Source organism: Orbicella faveolata, unplaced genomic scaffold, assembly GCF_042242905.1.
Source record: "Orbicella faveolata isolate gen_17 unplaced genomic scaffold, um_ofav_v1 contig_35, whole genome shotgun sequence".
Lineage (NCBI taxonomy): Eukaryota > Metazoa > Cnidaria > Anthozoa > Scleractinia > Merulinidae > Orbicella > Orbicella faveolata.
The window spans coordinates 2,545,001-2,565,000 of NW_028301564.1; the positions used below are offsets into that span (position 1 = coordinate 2,545,001).

The window sequence follows — 20,000 nt, forward strand, 5'->3', positions numbered from 1 at the left end:
TCAACCGACAAATGGTTCTTCTTTACCGTCAATCAAATGTTCGGTGGCTCCTCCCACCTTCCGACTACTGCCGAGCGCGCGGTAATCAAATCGTTGAACACAGTTCAGACAAAGAAACAATGTTCGGTAGTAGTCGGAGGCTGGGAGGAGTCGCCGAGCATTTGATTGACGGTAGCGAAAAACGCATTTGTCGGTTGAGCTTTGAATTTTAGAGCCCATATTTTATTGAAAGGCGCAGTAATACAGTCAAATTTTCATGGCTCGTTGGTGACCGCATTAACGGGGTTCTACTGTAGCAAATAATACTGAAGTGAAAATCAACAAAACACTAGCAATGAAAACCTTTTCTATGCAATAGCTATATAATTTCTACTGATCAACTCAGTTTTAGTCCTGGATAAGTGTTAACCGGCCCTACATTGTCTAAACAAGGTCAGCGTTCATACTGTCCAGGACAGTAAGTCAGTCAGTCAGTCCATCCATCAGAGAGACAGTCAGTCATTCAGTCAGTCCGTCAGGCCGTCCGTCCGTCCGCCCGTCAGTAAATCAGGTTGTCAGTCAGTCAGTTAGTCAGACAGACATACAGGCAGACAAAAAGGCAGTAAGTCAATCCGTCAGTCCGTCCGTCAGTGAGTCCGCCAGTCAGTTCGTCCTTCAGTCCCTAGTCAGTCCGTCAGTCAGTCCGTCAGTTCGTCCATGGAGTCAGTCCGTCACCACAACTGTAAACAGTCTCCTTAATAGACGCCTCACCTCTGGCTCTTGGCTCACTCGGTAATGCTGTTACAGTTGAAGCTACCTACATACATACACACAAGCATGCACGCATACATACACGTACATACATAAATAAACGTTATTTGAGATGGCTCACTTGATAATGCTGATGCTGTTGGAGATGAAGCTATTGTTGTTGTTGCTGTTGTTGCTGTTGTTGTTGTTGTTGCTGTTGCTGTTGGAGATGGCGCTATTGTTGTTGTTGCTGTTACTGTTGGAGATGGCGCTATTGTTGTTGTTGCTGTTATTGCTGTTGTAGTTGTTGTTGCTGCTGCTGTTGTTGTTACTGTTGCTGTTGTTGTTGTTGCTGCTGCTGTTGTTGTTGTTGTTGCTGTTGCCGTTGGAGATGGCGCTATTGTTGCTGTTGAAGATGGCGCTATTGTTGTTGCTGTTGTTGATGTTGTTGTTGTTGCTGTTGCTGTTGTTGTTGCTGCTGTTGTTGTTGTTGTTGCTGTTGCCGTTGGAGATGGCGCTATTGTTGCTGTTGTTGTTGTTGTTGCTGTTGTTGTTGTTGCTGTTGTTGCTGTTGTTGTTGTTGTTGCTGCTGTTGTTGTTGTTGCTACTGTTGTTGTTGTTGCTGCTGTTGTTGTTGTTGTTGTTGCTGTTGAAGATGGCGCTATTGTTGTTGCTGTTGTTGTTGTTGCTGCTGTTGTTGCTGTTGTTGTTGTTGCTGCTGTTGTTGTTGTTGTTGCTGTTGTTGTTGCTGTTGCTGTTGTTGTTGTTGTTGTTGCTGTTGCTGTTGGAGATGGCGCTATTGTTGTTGTTGTTGTTGCCGTTACTGTTGCAGATTGCGCTATTGTTGTTGTTGTTGCTGTTGCTGTTGGAGATGGGGCTATTGTTGTTGTTGCTGTTTTTGCTGTGTTTGGTCTTCTCGAAAACATGGAATACCGCGCTTCAAATCCCCGATCAAGGGAAGAACCGGAATGGAAGATCACGAACATCTGGTTACCACTTGAGAACATCTCTTGCAGGGCTGAACCGTTACAAAATCGTCCCAGCGAAGGAGAATTTGCTGAAGAACCGTCATATAACTCCACATAGGTGCAATTATCCCAGCTGCAATTAAACCCACATGAACCAAGGGCCAATTCAGTGAATTCTAACTTGACAAGTTTATCAGATGGCACAGTAATGTTCCAGGAACAATCTCTGGAAGCAGGATAATTGCTCATAGGATAGTTAAGGCTGCTGAATTTTCCGCTCCCGTTGAGAGAAATTGGTTCAATTGGACAAACTGGGAAAAAAACAAAATCAAAATATATAATTCCATCACATAACCGTAAGTATCACGGAAAGTGGGTTGTAAGACCCCAAAAAGTGAAGGACACTAATAACTCTAGTCTAGAGGAATGGCGAACCCAAGGCAAGACAGTGGGGGTAATTTAATGTCCAAAAAATCAAATTATAGCTCAAGAACAAAGTTCAAGGGTTTTTATATGTTTTTGAAACTAATCTAATTATGCCTGGATTTATGAAAACAGTGTTAAAGACTTCATTAAATCCATTTTGAAATCACTGGTTATCCTTGCAATCTGATTGGCTCTCAGTGGTGCGATTTATTCACACTATTGCACTATTGTTTGCTCTAAATCGCATCTTTTTCTCAGCCAATGAGAATGGGACAGTAAAACAAAACAACCAATCAGATTTCAAGATTAGTTTAAAGTAATCAATAAAATTTCAGGAAAATGAAAGGCTAAAAGCCATTGCGTGGAGAATTTTGCGATTACTATTGCCAAAACTTCGTAGTTATTGTAGTTTTTTCCAAAAAAATTGACGAATTTAATTAATTACAGTTTCTAAATGACGATTATGAGCTCCTTCAGGCTGAAGACCTACTTTAATGGAAGTTTCAAACTTTCAGTGTCCATTTTGACAAACATTTTGGTGATTTTTCTTCAACATCTGTTCAAGATCCGTATGATACCGAGTCCAGTAAAACATAAACAAACGAAAACCCCACAACAAATTCAGAGCCATCTCAAGAAGGTAGATGTTTCCAGGTTTCCGGTAGTTTCAAACGAAGCAACAAAAGAGCTCAACTCTGTCGCTGTGAATAAACATAGTCAAAATACGCCAAACTGCACAAAATAGTGAATGAACAAATGTCTTACGAAGCCGGTGCCAGTCCCGCCATCTTGGAAATATCTTAAAACAAATGGTGCCACAAGAACTTGACAAGGTCCTGAATATTGAGTCCTACGCCGAAGTCACAAAAAGAAACGGAGATGATAACGAGCTGGACTCCCTTAACATCACGCCATTGAACGGTATTTAAAAGAAAAAAAACGTACTATCCACTAGGCATCGTGCACTCGAGGGAGTTTCACAACTCAAAAGGAATCGATCGCAGAATTACACAGGATAGGCACCTTCAAATTCCTTCTCCAAAGACAATGAAAAGTCTCAGTCTCAACCACAGAAGAAAGGAAGGCCTTCCATAATTGATTCAGGCGACGAGAATTGAACTTTTATACCTGAAGTAGACTATTTTCGTTCTGACTTCAGAACTGCTTGTTTCTTTGTCATGCTCGAATGAGTTTTCGTCACATGACATCGTTTTGCATACTAAATGAGACGTAAAAACGTTTCCGATTCCGCTTTTTTTAACAAACCGGCTACTGGAACAATACACCAAAAATCTAAAATTTAAGGCGATAAAATTGTGCGATTTCAAAATGGATCTAATAAAGTGGCAATTGAACTTCGTGTCGTGCAATTTTGGTCTGAAATCATACTTGTGATTTCAGACGAAATTGCACTCCATTCAGTTCAATTACCATTCACGTAGGGGCCAAACCACCCCCCAAATGTTTGGTCAGTTCTTGGGTATTTCACATTATTTCACATTACTTAAAAAGTATTGACTTTTTCTACACCAAATTTGGCAGATGAGCAGGAGACCTATTGCCCATTATATTTACGTGAAAAATGTCAGTAAATGTCAAAGTTGTGACGTCACAGTGATGACGTCACGTTTTTTGCCACTTTTGAAGTTTTTAATATGCATATTTTTACAATGTATTCGAAAGAGCACATCAAGGGGAGCTGAAACCTGAAAAAATTTTGTCCATATTACAAAAATTAAATGAAATATGGCATTTTTAAATATGAAAAATAACTCTGCAAAATATGGGGTCCCCCCTTGAGAAAAATCCCTAAATTGGAGCCGTAATTTTGTTCCAGCAAATGCAGCTATGTTGCACATGTGATGTGCCAGATGGCTAAAGCAAAAATAAAGAAGAAAATTGGAATAAAAAATTATCCCTCTAGTGTTATTGCGTTAAAATTAGTTTTGTTACGTCATAACCTGTGACGTCACCCGTTTTTTTACTGTTAATACCATCCTAACAAAGCCGAAAATCAAATTTCTAAAACCATACGATTTTTGACAACATCAAGCTTTCTATTTTTCTAGATTATTAGCCCTCCTATAATAAAACTGAAAAAAATAAACCAGAGAGACTGACTTAAGAAAGACACTATGGTTAAGCAAATTCTGGGGGGACCAACAAAAAAATATTTAACTTACCATATCCCAAAAAATAATCATCATAGCAAAAAACGGTTTCCGGCACTTTATTCCTCAAGTCAAGGCCTTTCCAATGACATAATCTTTTTATCAGATTTTACAAAAAATTATAGCACGTTTTGGTGATGTCATCAATTATGACGTCATAATCTGACATTTTGTCACAACTTTCAAATTGAAATAAACTGGAGAACAAAGAAAGCTCATCTGCCAAACTTGTTTCAGAAATATATAAACCAAGCAAATATAGCCTTCATGAAACATTAGGGGGGTGGTTTGGCCCCTACGTGATTATGAATCAAGCGTTATTTTATTTATTTATTTTTTATTTTTACTTTTATTAAATCCATTTTGAAATCGCTGGTTATCCTTGCAATCTGATTGGCTCTCAATGGTGCGATTTATTCACGAATCGCACTATTTTTTGCTCTAAATCGCATCTTTTTCTCAGCCATTGAGAATGGGACAGTAAAACAAAACAACCAATCAGATTTCAATATTAGTTTAAAGTAAACAATAAAATTTCAGGAAAATGAGAGGCAAAAAGCCATTGTGTGGAGAATTTAGCAACTACTATTGCCAAAACTTTGTTGTTCTTGTTGTTTTTTTTTTCCAAAAAAAATTGACGAATGTAATTAATTACAGTTTCTAAATGACGATTATGAGGTCCTTCAGGCTGAACACCTACTTTAATGGAAGTTTCAAACTTTCAGTGTCCATTTTGACGAATATTTTGGCGATTTTTCTTCAATATCTGCTCAAAATCCGTATGATACCGAGTCCAGTAAAACATAAACAAACGAAAACCACACAACAACAAATTCAGGGCCATCTCAAGAAGGTAGATGTTTCCAGGTTTCCGGTAGTTTCAAACGAAGGAACAAAAGAGCTCAACTCTGTCGCTGTGAATAAACATAGTCAAGATACGCCCCGCTCCACAAAACAGTGAATGAATGAACGTCTTACGAAGCTGGTGCTAGTTCCGCCATCTTGGAAATATCTTGAAACAAATGGCGCCGCAAGAACTTGACAAGGTCCTGAGTATTGAGTCCTTCGCCGAGGTCACAAAAAGAAACGGAGATGATAACGAGCTGGACTCCCTTAAAATCATGCCATTAAACGGTGTGAAAGAAAAAAAAAACGTACCATCCACTGGGCATCGTGCACTCGAGTTTCACAACGCAAAAGAAATCCATCGCAGAATTACGCAGGATGCACCTTCAAATTCCTTCTCCAAAGACAATGAAAAGTCTCAGCCTCAACCACAGAAGAAAGAAAGACCTTCCATCATTGATTCAGGTGACGAGAATTGAACTTTTATACCTGAAGTAGACTACTTTCGTTCTCACTTCAAAACCCCTTGTTTCTTTGTCATGCTCGGATGAGTTTTCGTCACATGACATCGTTTTGCATACTAAATGAGACGTAAACGCGTTTCCGGTTCCGCTTTTTTTAACAAACCGGCTACTGGAACAATACATCAAATATCTAAAAATCAAGGCGATAAAATTGTGCGATTTCAAAATGGATCTAATAAAGTGGCAATTAAACTTCGTGTCGTGCAATTTTGGTCTGAAATCATACTTGTGATTTCAAATCGAACTCGCGCTCCGCGCTCGTTCGATTTTGAAATCACGCGTATGATTTAACACCAAATTGCACTCCACTCAGTTCAATTACCATTATTTATGCTTTCGCTATGGAAGCAGCCTGTAAATCTTACCTAGCATGAAATGTAGAGAACTTCTTGCCGCGTGCTTTATTCGTTTATCTATTTTTTTTTTAATTATTTATCACTCCCTGCCTCCCCCTCTCCCATCCCTTTTTCAATTGCTGTTAAGTTTAGCCTAAGCTACACTCGTCTGAATTTCAGTTCGCGCGGTGACTCTGAGAAAGAGCCGACCGATTAACGTTCTATAACTGCTGTCTAAAGAAAGTCTGCCCGAGGACATCATTAAGTCCAATGAAGGCGCAAGGCTAACGATTTGCTAGCAAGCGTCGTCCATTATCCTGAGATGTATTAAACGGGACGTCATTTAGCCCTGTAATAGTAGGTCGTTTGCACTGTGGCGATAATGTTGTACTTGCTTTAGACAGCAGAGCTTTAAGAGCTTTAACCACATCAACTTAGGGCATAGACGTGCAATGAACTAGAAATTTCTAGCCGCTGTTGGCGTTTGATGTCGCTAAAGAGTCTGGATATGGCATTTCGCGCTCGATAAAATTCAAGTACATCCGGGACATTGCTATTTTCGAGCAAAACATGGCTACGAACGGAATGAAGAACATTTCGTGAGTAGAATTTCCTTGTTTTATCAATTTTAGGCCCTCTCGGCCTAGCTTATTATCAGAACTGTCTGCGATTCGCTTGCGCGGAAGAAATTTATTTGCGTGGCTTCCGGTCGATAATTGACGTAACGACAACATGTTGAGTGTTCGCTAACTCATCATTATGGCCTAGTTTGTTTGAAGTTCAATCGATTCTCGATGTAGGAAGCTCTTGCTTAGTCCATTTAGGACGATGCATGTTTTAAGAAGCTATAGATCAGATCTCCGCCGCGGTTTTGATATCTGTACGTTCGTGTTGATTTAGACCCCGCTGCATTTAACTGGTGACCGGTAGCGCGGCGCTTGATGGTTGAGTCACAACAGGCCCATCTCTTTTTCTCGCAGTGCTTTCTAACCCGGTTCTCACTAGCGACGCAAGCATAAGCTTAAGCGTAAGAAACTTATGCGCTAGTCAGGACGGCCACGACATAAGCATAAGCATAATTATAAGCATAAGAATATCAAAACCTTGCGTTCTTCTTATGCTTATGCTTATGCTTGAGTCGTTCATTGTGTCCAGTGAGGACATGCTAGCATAAGCATACGCATGCACGTAAGACTATCAAGCAATCAGCGATCACGTTATGCGTTATCAGCGATCACGCAACCGCCGACCGGTTAGTGAAGTGGTGGAGCATTAAGACTAGCGTGCGGGTGGTCGCGGGTTCAAAGCCCGAGCGGACCAACACTCAGGGTCTTTAAATAATTGAGGAGAAAGTGCTGCCTTTTGTAATGACATCTGCAAATGGTTAGACTTTCTAGCCTTCTCGGATAAGGACGATAAACCGTAGGCCCCGTCTCACAACTCTTCATATAATCCGGTGTGGTGGTTTATCTCTCTCATCTGCTGGTTAACCCTTTGAATACCAATGAATAAATGTCATCAGATATTCTTGGTAAGCAGATAGTAGTACTAGGCTAGCCCTTTCCGCACAATGGTCAGGTTTAGATATCGACGACATTCCGATGTCGCAAATCGAAAAACAGCGTTATCAGTTTTGGTGCAAAAACGGTGGATTAAATGGTCCACTACGCCTATCATTGATCAAGGTCCATTTCTAGGCCTCGCCCGTAATTAACATCCAACTTTTCACGGCAGCCAGAAAGAACATACAATGCAAAAGGTAGCCAGTGTAAAAGGGCCGAGAAAAAACAGAAAGAAAAGGGGCAACGAACAAAATTGAGAACGGTTAATGGCAAAAAAAAAAAGTCCAAATTTTGGCTTATGCGCATGTCCGAAATTGAAATTTTGCTCAATTTTGTACCTAATTCTCGAAAAATCTCTCCTTTTAGTAAAAAAAAGCTTTCTTAGCAAAACTTAGGCTTATTTAGCGTCATGGCAGCTAAAAAACCTGACTAAACGGTTAAAAACGGTATCTTTTCGCGAAAGTTTGGTTTTCAAAGGGTTAAATGGTCGGAGATATTAGCTGCATAAGCTACTCTGAAATCCGAAGGCAAATAAAGTAATTTATGTATGTATGTATGTATGTATGTATGCATGTATGCATGTATGCATGTATGCATGTATGCATGTATGCATGTATGCATGTATGCATGTATGCATGTATGCATGTATGCATGTATACATGTATGTATGTATGTATGTATGTATGCGTGTACTTACTTGGAGGAGTGTGGTTCAGTTGCGTGTAGGTTGCCTCAAATCCATCGAAGAGCTTGGAACTCGTATTATCGGAGACAAACAGCACCTCTAAGCTACTATGAGTTGAATAAAATGTTTTTGTATTAGTTGTACCGCACACTTTTCCATGTTCGTTCGGCCGATAATCAGAGAAACCATCTTGAATTTGCACGTAATCGCACGGGCACGTTGTGTCGCACCTTTGGATGTTGGGGCGGATGTCAAGCTTAATATAGTTTCCTTGGGCCACTGAGATTTTCCAGGCGCACCTTTGATCATCTGGGTATTTTCTTGGAAAGAAAGGGCTCGTAAAAACACCTGATGTCTCGTTAAGGGTGACGCCTTCAGGACATACTGAAAAAACAAAACAAAACAAAACAAAACAAATCATTGCCTTTTATCTAACCTTGATGGAGTTTCTCTATGGACCTTTCAATGACACACCAACTCTGTCTTGTTTGTTCAGAAAGCTCGCTCCGGGAAAGAAATAAAGGACTGCGACGAGTCAGAGGAAAAAAACACATGATTTGATTGGCTAGGTCACCACGTTGTTTTGTTTGAAATTGTGTCTTAATCTGTGTGGGAGTTGCTAAAAAGTGCTCAAAATTGGCTTGAAAATTACCCCTATGGGGCTGATCAGTCCAGAACTGGGGTGGATAATGGCCAACGAAGCTGAAACTTTGGCATATAACGTAAGTCTACATGAGGAATTTATAAGTGGATTTTTAGGAAAATCGGCCCACTCTCATTTCCAAGTCTCCCTGGTCTCTCAGTTAAAAGTTCTTAAAGTTATCAAGTATTGCTTACGTATTTCTTTATCTATGGCTTCATACGATGCATTAAACCCTTTGTAACCAGTGGCAGCAGATCGCAGTCTCACTTGGATAAAATTTCCGTCAGAGTACACTGGAGAAGGAAGTCTATCTCCACAAATCTTAAATTCTTGTACTCCATCATTAGAAGCGACATTGGTGATGAAAACACGGGGACCCCCAGACGCTCCGAGACAACTCGGATTTTGAGATGGATCCAAATCGAAGCTGAGGAAGGTGACTTTGATGATTCGCCCAGCAGGTACTGTGATGTTCCAGGTACAATCACTGTTTATAGGGAAGTTGCTTGGGAAATTGGGACTTGAGAAGAATCCACTCGATCCATTGAGGGAGTCTCCGGAAGGAACACATGCTGCGTAGGAAAACAACTTGATCACTTTAATATTGATTAATACAAAGCAACAAAGTTAAAAGTTCAGAATCAAAGAAACTCTGATGCTGCGTCGTAGGTGACAAGTGAGAAGTGAGAGGTGAGAAGTGAGAATTGAGAATTGAGAATTGAGAAGTGAGAGGTGAGAAGCTAAGCAAGAAGTGAAAAGTGAGAAGTGAGAAGTGAGTAGCGACAGGCGAGTCCGGGGCAGGAATACGGGCTCCTTTCTCGAACAGTGGCTGGTAACCGAGACTTGCTGCGTCAGGGTGCATATGAAGCCAAATTTCGTTTTTAGTATGTGAAGTACCCATGAAACAAGCCACAAAACGGTTTAAACAGTAAGCCCCGGATCGATCCAACAGAGTTTTGACGTCGACTGAAGTGAAAATCAACAAAACACTAGCAGTGAAAACGTTTTTTATGCAATAGCTATATAATTTCTATCAACTCAGTTTTAGTCCAGGATAAGTGTTAACCGGCCCTACATTGTCTAAACATGGTCAGCGTTCTTACTGTACAGGACAGTAAGTCAGGTAGTCAGTCCGTCCGTCCGTCAGAGAGACAGTCAGTCATTCAGTTAGTCCGTCCGTCCGTCTGCCCGTCTGTAAGTCAGTCGGTCAGACAGACAGACAGACAGACAGACAGACAGAAAGGCAGTAAGTCAGTCCGTCAGTAAGTCAATCCGTCAGTCCGTCCGTCAGTCAGTCCGCCAGTCAGTCCCTAGTCAGTCCGTCAGTCAGTCCGTCAGTCCGTCCATGGAGTCAGTCCGTCAGCACAACTGTTAACGGTCTCCTTAATAGACGCCTCACCTCTGGCTCTTGGCTCACTCGGTAATACTGTTACAGTTGAAGCTACCTACATACATACACACAAGCATGCACGCATACATACACATACATACATAAATAAACGTTATTTGAGATGGCTCACTTGATAATGCTGATGATGTTGGAGATGGCGCTATTGTTGTTGTTGCTGTTGTTGCTGTTGTTGTTGTTGTTGCTGTTGCTGTTGCTGTTGGAGATGGCGCTATTGTTGTTGTCGCTGTTGTTGCTGTGGTTATTGTTGTTGCTGTGTTTGGTCTTCTCGAAAACATGGAATACCGCGCTTCGAATCCCCGACCAAGGGAAGAATTGGAATGGAAGATCACGAACATCTGGTTACCACTTGAGAACATCTCTTGCAGGGTTGAACCGTTACAAAATCGTCCCAGCGAAGACGCGTTTGTCGAAGAACCGTCATATAACTCCACATAGGTGCAATTATCCCAGCTGCAATCAAACCCACATGAACCAAGAGCCAATTCAGTGAATTCTAACTTGACAAGTTTATCAGATGGCACTGTAATGTGCCAGGAACAATCTTTGAAAGCAGGATAATTGCTCTCGGGATAGTTAAGGCTGCTGAATTTGCCGCTCCCGTTGAGAGAAATTGGTTCAGTTGGACAAACTGGGAAAAAAAATCAAAATATATAATTCCATCACATAACTGTAAGTATCACGGAAGGTGGGTCGTAAAACCCCAAAAAGTGAAGGACACCAATAACTCTAGTCTAGAGGAATGGCGAACCCAAGGCAAGACAGTGGGGGTAATTTAATGTCCAAAAAAATCAAATTATAGCTCAAGAACAAAGTTCAAGGGTTTTTATATGTTTTTGAAACTAATCTAATTATGTCTGGATTTATGAAAACAATGTTAAAGAATGAATCAAGCGTTATTTTATTTATTTATTTTTTATTTTTATTTTTATGCTTTCGCTATGGCAGCAGCTTGTAAATCTTACCCAGCATGAAATGTAGAGAACTTCTTGCCGCATGTTTCATTCATTTATCTACTCTTTTTTTAATTATTTATCGCTCCCTGCCCCCCCCTCTCCCATCCCTTTTCCAATTGCTGTTAAGTTTAGCCCAAGCTACACTCGTCTGAATTTCAGTTCGCGCGGTGACTCTGAGAAAAAGCCGACCGATTAGCGTTCTATAACTGCTGTCTAAAGAAAGTCTGCCCGAGGACATCATTAAGTCCAATGAAGGTGCAAGGCTAACGATTTGCTAGCAAGCGTCGTCCATTATCGTACATGAGGCGGGCCTGAGATGTATTAAACGGGACGTCATTTAGCCCCGTAACAGTAGGCCGTTTGCACTGTGGCGATAATGTTGCACTTGCTTTAGACAGCAAAGCTTTAAGAGCTTTAACCACATCAACTTAGGGCATAGACGTGCAATGGACTAGACATTTCTAGCTGCTGTTGGCGTTTGATGTCGCTAAAGAGTCTGGATATGGCATTTCCCGCTCGATAAAATTCAAGTACATCCGGGACATTGCTATTTGCGAGCAAAACATGGCTACGAACGGAATGAAGAACATTTGGTCAAGCGCTTATCGTGAGTAGAATTTCCTTGTTTTATCAATTTTAGGCCTTCTCGGCCTAGCTAATTATCAGAACTGTCTGCGATTCGCTAGCACGGAAGAAGTTTATTTGCGTGGCTTCCGGTCGAAAATTGACGTAAGGACAACATGTTGAGTGTTCGCTAACTCATCATTATGGCCTAGTTTGTTTGAAGTTCAATCGATTCTCGATGTAGGAAGCTCTTGCTTAGTCCATTTAGGACGATGCATGTTTTAGAAAGCTATACATCAGATCTCGGCTGTGGTTTTGATATCTGTACGTTCGCGTTGACTTAGACTCCAATTTCATGTTAAAAGCACTTTTAACAGGAGCCATAATCGGGGACGGAGACCGTAAGCGCGCGCTATTTCTAGTATTGGGGCTGTCCCCATGATATGGGACAATTTTTCTATTTTTAGAACAAATTGCGTCATCATGTGCGGTACACGCGCGTAAACGCTGCGAGGATTTTTGCGGATGTAGTGCGGGGAAATGGCGTCCAAAATGCCCGAAATAATTTGATACTTTTGGCCCACAACTTAATACGTTCATGTCTGTTGGAATTTTCACTTCAGTAGTTTCGTCGTAAGCTGCTCCAGCTTGAGTGAAGTAAGATAGTGTCGAATTTAGTTATATCCCGCTTTATATCACTGACCAAGTTATGTTCCGCTGCTTCTTTTACAAGAGCTCCACATTACTCCACTCTACTGAAATTTCACACATGTTGAACATTAACAACTTTTCCATAACACAACAAAAAACCTGTTGGATATAGTTGGATATAGCAGCGTTTCTGGACTTCAAAGTGTCCCTCCTATTGCCACACGCTTGGGAGGATTTCGACAGCCGATCGCGACCGAAAAGTAAAAAAAATAATTGCAAGTTTGAGTTTCGCCTGAATTGTAAGTAACGCTTAATGTTTTATCAAGGCCCAATAAGTGACAATAAGTTTATGTCTGTAGACGCTGCTCAGTTTTGGTTGTGTAAAAATCCAACAAATTGTCTGTTGTCGATGAATAAGAGCGCTCGCCGATGTGTGTTTTGTACAGTCAGTAAAACATGACAAATTGAACTCCCGCAATTTCGTGTGGCAACTTACATCGAGCGAAGTTTTTAAATATGTTTAAGTTTGATAAATGTTTGAGAACGTATTAAAAGCCTAGCTGAAAATATGTGAATACAGCAGAAATAATCATGAGTAAAATCAGTAAATAAGTTACGATGACGATTTCTGTAATCAATTCGAACAACGATTTCGATTTTGTTGGTTTAGTTATCAAAACTCCTTGTCTATTTTATTTTCGCAGTGTAAAATTTCACTGTGTTAAAGAAACACACATGATGTTAGTAGCCTTTTGGCGTTGGTAAAAATTGTTGCAGTATCTCAGCAGAAAAGACAACGAAAGAAATCTTTGTCAAGATTTGTTGACAATTGAAAACACCGACTCGGACTTGAAAGTGCACGCGCTGCACTATGCAAATGAGCTACTCAAAAACTTTTGCAAACTCGCCAAACAAACAGAAACAATAAGAAACTATCAAAAACAGGTTCTGGTTAAGATTAAGCATTGTTTGAGAAACTCTCAAATTAGCTCGATACCAGAGTAAAGAGTTTTCTTTCATAATTTTTCTTTACAGAACAAACGCAAACGCTTACGCGTTCAACTAGCGCGAGCAGATATTATTCATTCACAGCGCGAAATTGAAGTCTTGTTTTCAACCCTGAAAAACTCACCTTTTCCATCAGCTCAGAACATAAACCTACATGTAAGAGCCCTGGATCTTATTCATTGCCTTATTCCCTGCCGTCGCTGTGAAAAATCTGCAAGAGAATCTCGCAACTCTCACCATTTCATCACGGAACGTGACAACATCCTCGCGAGAACCCCCGACATGTGCGTGGATCCGCGCGGATATATGTCGTCATGGTGGCGCAATTTGTTCTAAAAATAGAAAAATTGTCCCATATCATAGGTGCGCGCGGATCATAAGACTTACGGTCTCCGTCCCCGATTATGGCTCCTGCTTTTAATTAAATTGTACAATTCATGATTCAACGAAAAGACGGTGAATTTAGTCCTCCTGGCCTCAAAAGGCACACGGGAGAGTTATTTCCTTTTTTATTCGAGCCACGATAAGCCTTGTGGAAAGCTAGCTTTAGGACAGAATTGTATCGATATTATCAGTGACAAGTCTGTAGCTATTTTTGCGAATACATACAGATATTGAAATTGAATGTCACGTAAGGCCAACTTTTTCGCTGAAATATAGAAAAAATGACCGATGTGAGTGCTTTCCATCCTCTTGTCGCACTAATAGGCTAATTCAACCCACGGTAAAGACATAGTGAGGTCATTTAGGCGAAATCACAGAGGTCACAACATGTCTAAATTAGCGCCGTAACTCAAATGATCAATTTAACCTTAGATTTAGCTTTGTTCGGCTCGTTCGACTCATTCGCAGTGACTTCAAGGGCTTGTACAAGCATGTTATGGCGTCTTTTAAGTGTACACGAGGCACATAGCGCTCTCAGTATGACATGGCCATATTTATGTACAGTATCTGACCGATTTTCCAAAAACATGCCAGCTATTTTGGTGCAAAGTCTTAACACGGTTTTCATAAATTCAGTCACATTATTTTAGTATAAATCCACTAATCCTTCAAAACTTTATCTAATTCTTTTTCACAGACATTTCGAAAACGCAAAGAAGCGGCCGCCATTTTGTTAATAACCGCACACTGCTAAGCTACTCACTATCTACAACAGAACATATGGCGAGTAGCGTGATTATAAAGAGGACGGCGTTCGTGATAGAACGTTAGCAGATTAATACTAAAAGTCAATAGAAAAGAAACCAAGTTGCCTCGTGCCCAGGCACCGCTGCATTTTACTGGTGACCGATAGCGCGGTGCTTGATGGTTAGGTCACAACAGGCCCACCTCTTTTTCTCGCAGTGTTTTCTAACCCGGTCCTCACTAGCGACGCAAGCATAAGCTTAAGCATAAGAAGCTTATGCGCTAGTGAAGACGGCCACGACATAAGCATAAGCATAAGCATAAGCATAGGAATATCAAAACCTTGCGTTCTTCTTATGATTATGCTTACGCTTGAGTCGTTCATTGTGTCCAGTGAGGACATGCTAGCATAAGCAGAAGTATGCGCGTAAGACTATCAAGCAATCAGCGATCACGTTAAGCGTTATCAGCGATCACGCAACCGCCGACCGGTTAGTGAAGTGGTGGAGCATTAGACTAGCGTGCGGGAGGTCGCGGGTTGAAACCCCGGCCGGACCAACACTCAGGGTCTTTAAATAATTGAGGAGAAAGTGCTGCCTTTGTAATGACATCTGCAAATGGTTAGACTTTCTAGTCTTCTCGGATAAGGACGATAAACCGTAGGCCCCGTCTCACAACTCTTCATACCATCCGGTGTGGCGGTCTATCTCTCTCATCTGCTGGTTAAATGCTCGGAGATATTAGCTGCATAAGCTACCCTCAATTCCTAAGGTAAATAAAGTAATTTATGTATGTATGTATGTATGCATGCGTGTACTTACTTGGAGGAGTGTGGTTCAGTTGCGTGTAGGTTGCCTCAAATCCATCGAAGAGCTTGGACCTCGTATTATCGGAGACAAACAGCACCTCTAAGCTACTATGAGTTGAATAAAATGTTTTTGTACCAATTGTACCGCACACTTTTCCATGTTCGTTCGGCCGATAATCAGAGAAACCATCTTGAATTTGCACGTAATCGCACGGGCACGTTGTGTCGCACCTTTGGATGTTGGGGCGGATGACGTCAAGCTTAATATAGTTTCCTTGGGCCACTGAGATTTTCCAGGCGCACCTTTGATCATCTGGGTATTTTCTTGGAAAGAAAGGGCTCGTAAAAACACCTGATGTCTCGTTAAGGGTGACGGCTTTAGGACATACTGAAAAAAAAACAAAACAAAACAAAACAAATCATTGCCTTTTATCTAACCTTCTCTATGGACCTTTCAATGACACGCCAACTCTGTCTTGTTTGTTCAGAAAGCTCGCTCCGGGAAAGAAATAAAGGACTGCGACGAGTCAGAGGAAAAAACACATGATTTGATTGGCTAGGTCACCACGTTGTTTTGTTTGAAATTGTGTCTTAATCTGTGTGGGAGTTGCTAAAAAGTGCTCAAAATTGGCTTGAAAATTACCCCTATGGGGCTGATCAGTCCAGAACTGGGGTGGATAATGGCCAATGAAGCTGAAACTTTGGCATATAACGTAAGTCTACGTAAGGAATTTATAAGTGGATTTTTAGGAAAATCGGCCGACTCTCATTTCCAAATCTCCCTGGTCTCTCAGGCAAAAGTTCTTAAAGTTATCGAGTATTGCTTACGTAGTTCTTTATCTATGGCTTCATACGATGCATTAAACCCTTTGTAACCAGTGGCAGCAGATCGCAGTCTCACTTGGATAAAATTTCCGACAGAGTACACTGGAGGAGGACGTCTAGCTCCACAAATCTTAAATTCTTGTACTCCATCATTGGAAGCGACATTGGTGATGAAAACACGGGGACCCCCAGACGCTCCGAGACAACTCGGATTTTGAGATGGATCCAAATCGAAGCTGAGGAAGGTGACTTTGATGATTCGCCCAGCAGGTACTGTGATGTTCCAGGTACAATCACTGTTTATAGGGAAGTTGCTTGGGAAATTGGGACTTGAGAAGAATCCACTCGATCCATTGAGGGAGTCTCCGGAAGGAACACATGCTGCGTAGGAAAACAACTTGATCACTTTAATATTGATTAATACAAAGCAACAAAGTTAAAAGTTCAGAATCAAAGAAACTCTGATGCTGCGTCGTAGGTGAGAAGTGAGAAGTGAAAGGTGAGAAGTGAGAGCGGAGAAGTGAAAATTGAGAATTGAGAAGTGAGAAGTGAGAAGTGAGAAGTGAGAAGTGAGAAGTGAGAAGTGAGAAGTGAGAAGTGAGAAGTGAGAAGTGAGAAGTGAGAAGTGAGAAGTGAGAAGCTAAGCAAGAAGTGAAAAGTGAGAAGTGAGAAGTGAGTAGCGAGAGGCGAGTTCGGGGCAGGAATACGGGCTCCTTTCTCGAACAGTGGCTGGTAATCGAGACTAGTTGCGTCAGGGTGAAAGTGAAACGCTTAGTTGCTCATAACTTGAATTTAATATAGGGAAATTATAAAATTGCTAGCAAAGCCGCACTATCAGACGAAGTATGAGAAGCGTGCATCAATAACAACAGACAACAATATATGATGAAAAAAAGAAAAACGAAAAACATGAAAAAAATTGTAGAAATTTGTTTTTGTACTTACGATTAGATGCCACCATAACGAAAACGGAAACTGCAAGAAATGACAAAATCATAATAGGTAATATTTCATTGGAATAAGAGGGAAACTTTCCCTGTTTTGTACGTTTTGTACTGTGTTATTTGACATACAGCTCGTCATGTTCAAGGCTATGGACTAATAGGCTGGAGTGACATTAACTTTGGCCGTATTTATCAAGGCAGACGAAAATTGCGTCTTACACTAGTAGTGTTCCCTAAGGAATGATATATAGAGACTGGAAAACAATTAAACTAAAACTCGCTGGAATCTCGGCCCTAGTACGACACGAAAACCGTGCACAAGTAATAATAATAATAACTATGCAATAAAAGTAGTACAAAGTGGAGTCGAATTAAGTTTAAACTACACTCACCCGTAACTGTAGAGAAAATCCAAGTCGAGGCCATTGTTTAACACGCCGCTGGCCGTCGATTAATCACGTGTACTCGGTTTTCTGTCCAAGAATTACAGCGAAGCCCAAGCAACACTGAGTTAATCGGAGTGACGGAGTAACTTGTGTTACCTACGGAAATATGAGCAACACGGACAAGAAGTCCTAATCCACTTGACAACAATGACGTCATTGCGTTATTTTTGGGACAGCGGACCGATAATTAAAGGCTGGTTTTCACTAGAACATAAGCACAAGCACAAGTGAAAACAGCCACGACATAAACATAAGCATAAGCAGAAACATAAGAAGAACGAACCCACTTATTTGTCTTGTGCAGTTTTCACTAGTAACGCCCTCGACATAAGCATAAGCATAAGCACAAGAAAAACGAAACTGTTCGTTTTTCTTGTGCTTATGCTTATGCTTATGTCGAGCGCGTTACTAGTGAAAACTGCACAAGACAAATAAGTGGGTTCGTTCTTCTTATGTTTCTGCTTATGCTTATGTTTATGTCGTAGCTGTTTTCACTTGTGCTTATGCTCTAGTGAAAACCAGCCTTTAACGGAGGCGTATTTTCATTATTCGCAGCGAAAAAATTGCCGCAGAAGGAAAATCGCACGAATGCTTGAAAGGCAACCCTAACCCTAACCCTAACCCTAACCCTGCTTTGAGAACATGGTTCACGCTGATAACATTTGGCTCAAACATTTTCATATCTCAAGTGAAACGTTCCAGTTTGGTTGGGTTCGACGAGACACGCGCGCGATTTCAGTGGAGGATCGAGTAGCTGTTGTATTTCAGATTTGACAGCCTTGTCAAATGAATAACCGAAATCGACTCGTCATTGGCCGAACCTTGTTACCAACTCGCTAAAGCTACCTGGTTTGGTGGCTTAAGAGAATTTCACTGAAGTTTGCCGACTCGCTTAACTTTAAGCGAGTTGGAAAAGTAACTGTTTTCACGGGATCTCCAGTTGTAACTCGCTAAGCGACCTGAAAAACTGGTCGTGAAAACACGGCCTCTGATAAACTCGTCTGAGCGCGCCGTGAATGTTTCGACTTTAGTCACGATACTTTTAATATTAGAACTTCTAAAGAAACTTACGAAATATAGTTGGACATTATTTACATTTTATTGCTCACTGTTCGAAGGCTGGTGACCAATATATTGAGGTTGAACCGACCGGAATCTTAAACTTTGTACTAGCTTTATATTAAAAGTGATAATGCTCAGAAAATTTTAGTCTCATTCCTGATTTGCTCTTGATTTTCTGATATAAGATCTGCCTTACCTTTATTGATGACCTTGCGTAACTCTGGAAATTCACAGTATTTCTCGATGTCAACCAAGGTTGCCAACTGGTTTGTGCTGAGACATAATAACCAAACGAAACAATAAGCTAACTACATGTAGATTCCTGAATTTCCTGTTGTCAGTCGTTGAAATATAAGCCTTTGTTATCTCGAGGTGGTCAACCGTAGCCTCCTTCGGATCGTTTATAAGATAAACAAATATATTTGAATGATGTTGACGTTTGTAAAGAATTATCTTAGAGGCTTAAGTCTATCATTCATAGTGTCTTACAATTGTGTTTTTGTGTTTTGATCACAGTGTTAAGGGCGTGCATGAGGTTATAAGGGACGGTATGTGAATGGTGTTGCAGACCGTGTTTTTGTATTGGTTGTAATTATATGACATTTTCATCTTTTATTTTGCGACACTGGCGTTTGCAACATCAGAAAAATTGTCAATTAACTGATCCACATCTTCTAGCTCAGGCAACCCAATCTCTAGTCTCCTCCGCAGCCATTTTTTGGGATGTGACGCAACGACCGATGAGCACATGAAGCACTTGTACTTAGGGCTTTGATTTACCTTCTTTTTTTTCGTCCTTCATTATGGTAGCCTGCGAACACCGCCTATTTTTGGTGACGTGCGGCGTGAAACAAAAGCCAGAAATCCCTTGCGAGTTCGCACCCCAGGCCTTTTCGCACGAAAGTTTACGTCATTCACACTTTGCTATTATGTAATTGGTCTGTTCAACAGAGCGCAAACAAACCACAAAACACCACAAACACAAAAGGAAAAGAATGTTGTTCGGATGTAAGCAGAAGTTTCTTTGGGGGAGCGTTGCGTGTCATCCCAAAAAACGGCTGCGGAGGAGACTACCCAAACTCACATTCCGGCCAATTACATCTGTCAACATTTCATTGTTTCACTCCTAACAGTTCTGTCACGGTATATATGAAATTGATAAAATACATAGTTTTATGCCATGACGCGCGCTCAAAACGCCTTGGGGTCTATTATGATATCAATCGTTAGGAAAGTTCTGCGATGCTGGTGCCAGGTCATCCATTTCTTTTGTTTCGTCGGAAGTCGTTTGATACGATTTGTAATTGACCA

The 20,000-nt window shown here is 41.0% G+C and overlaps 2 protein-coding genes across 4 annotated transcripts in view; both read right to left on the reverse strand.

The window, feature by feature from the left end:
• Nucleotides 1-20,000, reverse strand: part of LOC110048480 (scavenger receptor cysteine-rich domain-containing protein DMBT1-like) — a 75,939-nt gene that overhangs the window by 43,127 nt on the left and 12,812 nt on the right. The gene's annotated exons all lie outside the window — the stretch shown is intronic.
• LOC110048452 (tolloid-like protein 2) overlaps nucleotides 1-20,000 on the reverse strand; it is a 100,725-nt gene that overhangs the window by 40,029 nt on the left and 40,696 nt on the right. For 2 of the 3 annotated variants that reach the window (XM_089272481.1, XM_089272478.1), the window contains exons 4-10: nucleotides 17,183-17,212; nucleotides 16,241-16,618; nucleotides 15,426-15,800; nucleotides 10,410-10,928; nucleotides 9,084-9,461; nucleotides 8,259-8,630; nucleotides 872-2,008 (exon numbers count right to left, since the gene is read on the reverse strand). In XM_089272481.1, the coding sequence (XP_089128607.1) occupies nucleotides 872-2,008; nucleotides 8,259-8,630; nucleotides 9,084-9,461; nucleotides 10,410-10,928; nucleotides 15,426-15,800; nucleotides 16,241-16,618; nucleotides 17,183-17,212 (3,189 nt within the window). Of the gene's footprint in view, nucleotides 1-871; nucleotides 2,009-8,258; nucleotides 8,631-9,083; nucleotides 9,462-10,409; nucleotides 10,929-15,425; nucleotides 15,801-16,240; nucleotides 16,619-17,182; nucleotides 17,213-17,573; nucleotides 17,724-18,885; nucleotides 18,953-20,000 lie in introns of all 3 variants that reach the window. The other variant, XM_089272479.1, reaches the window with a different exon arrangement.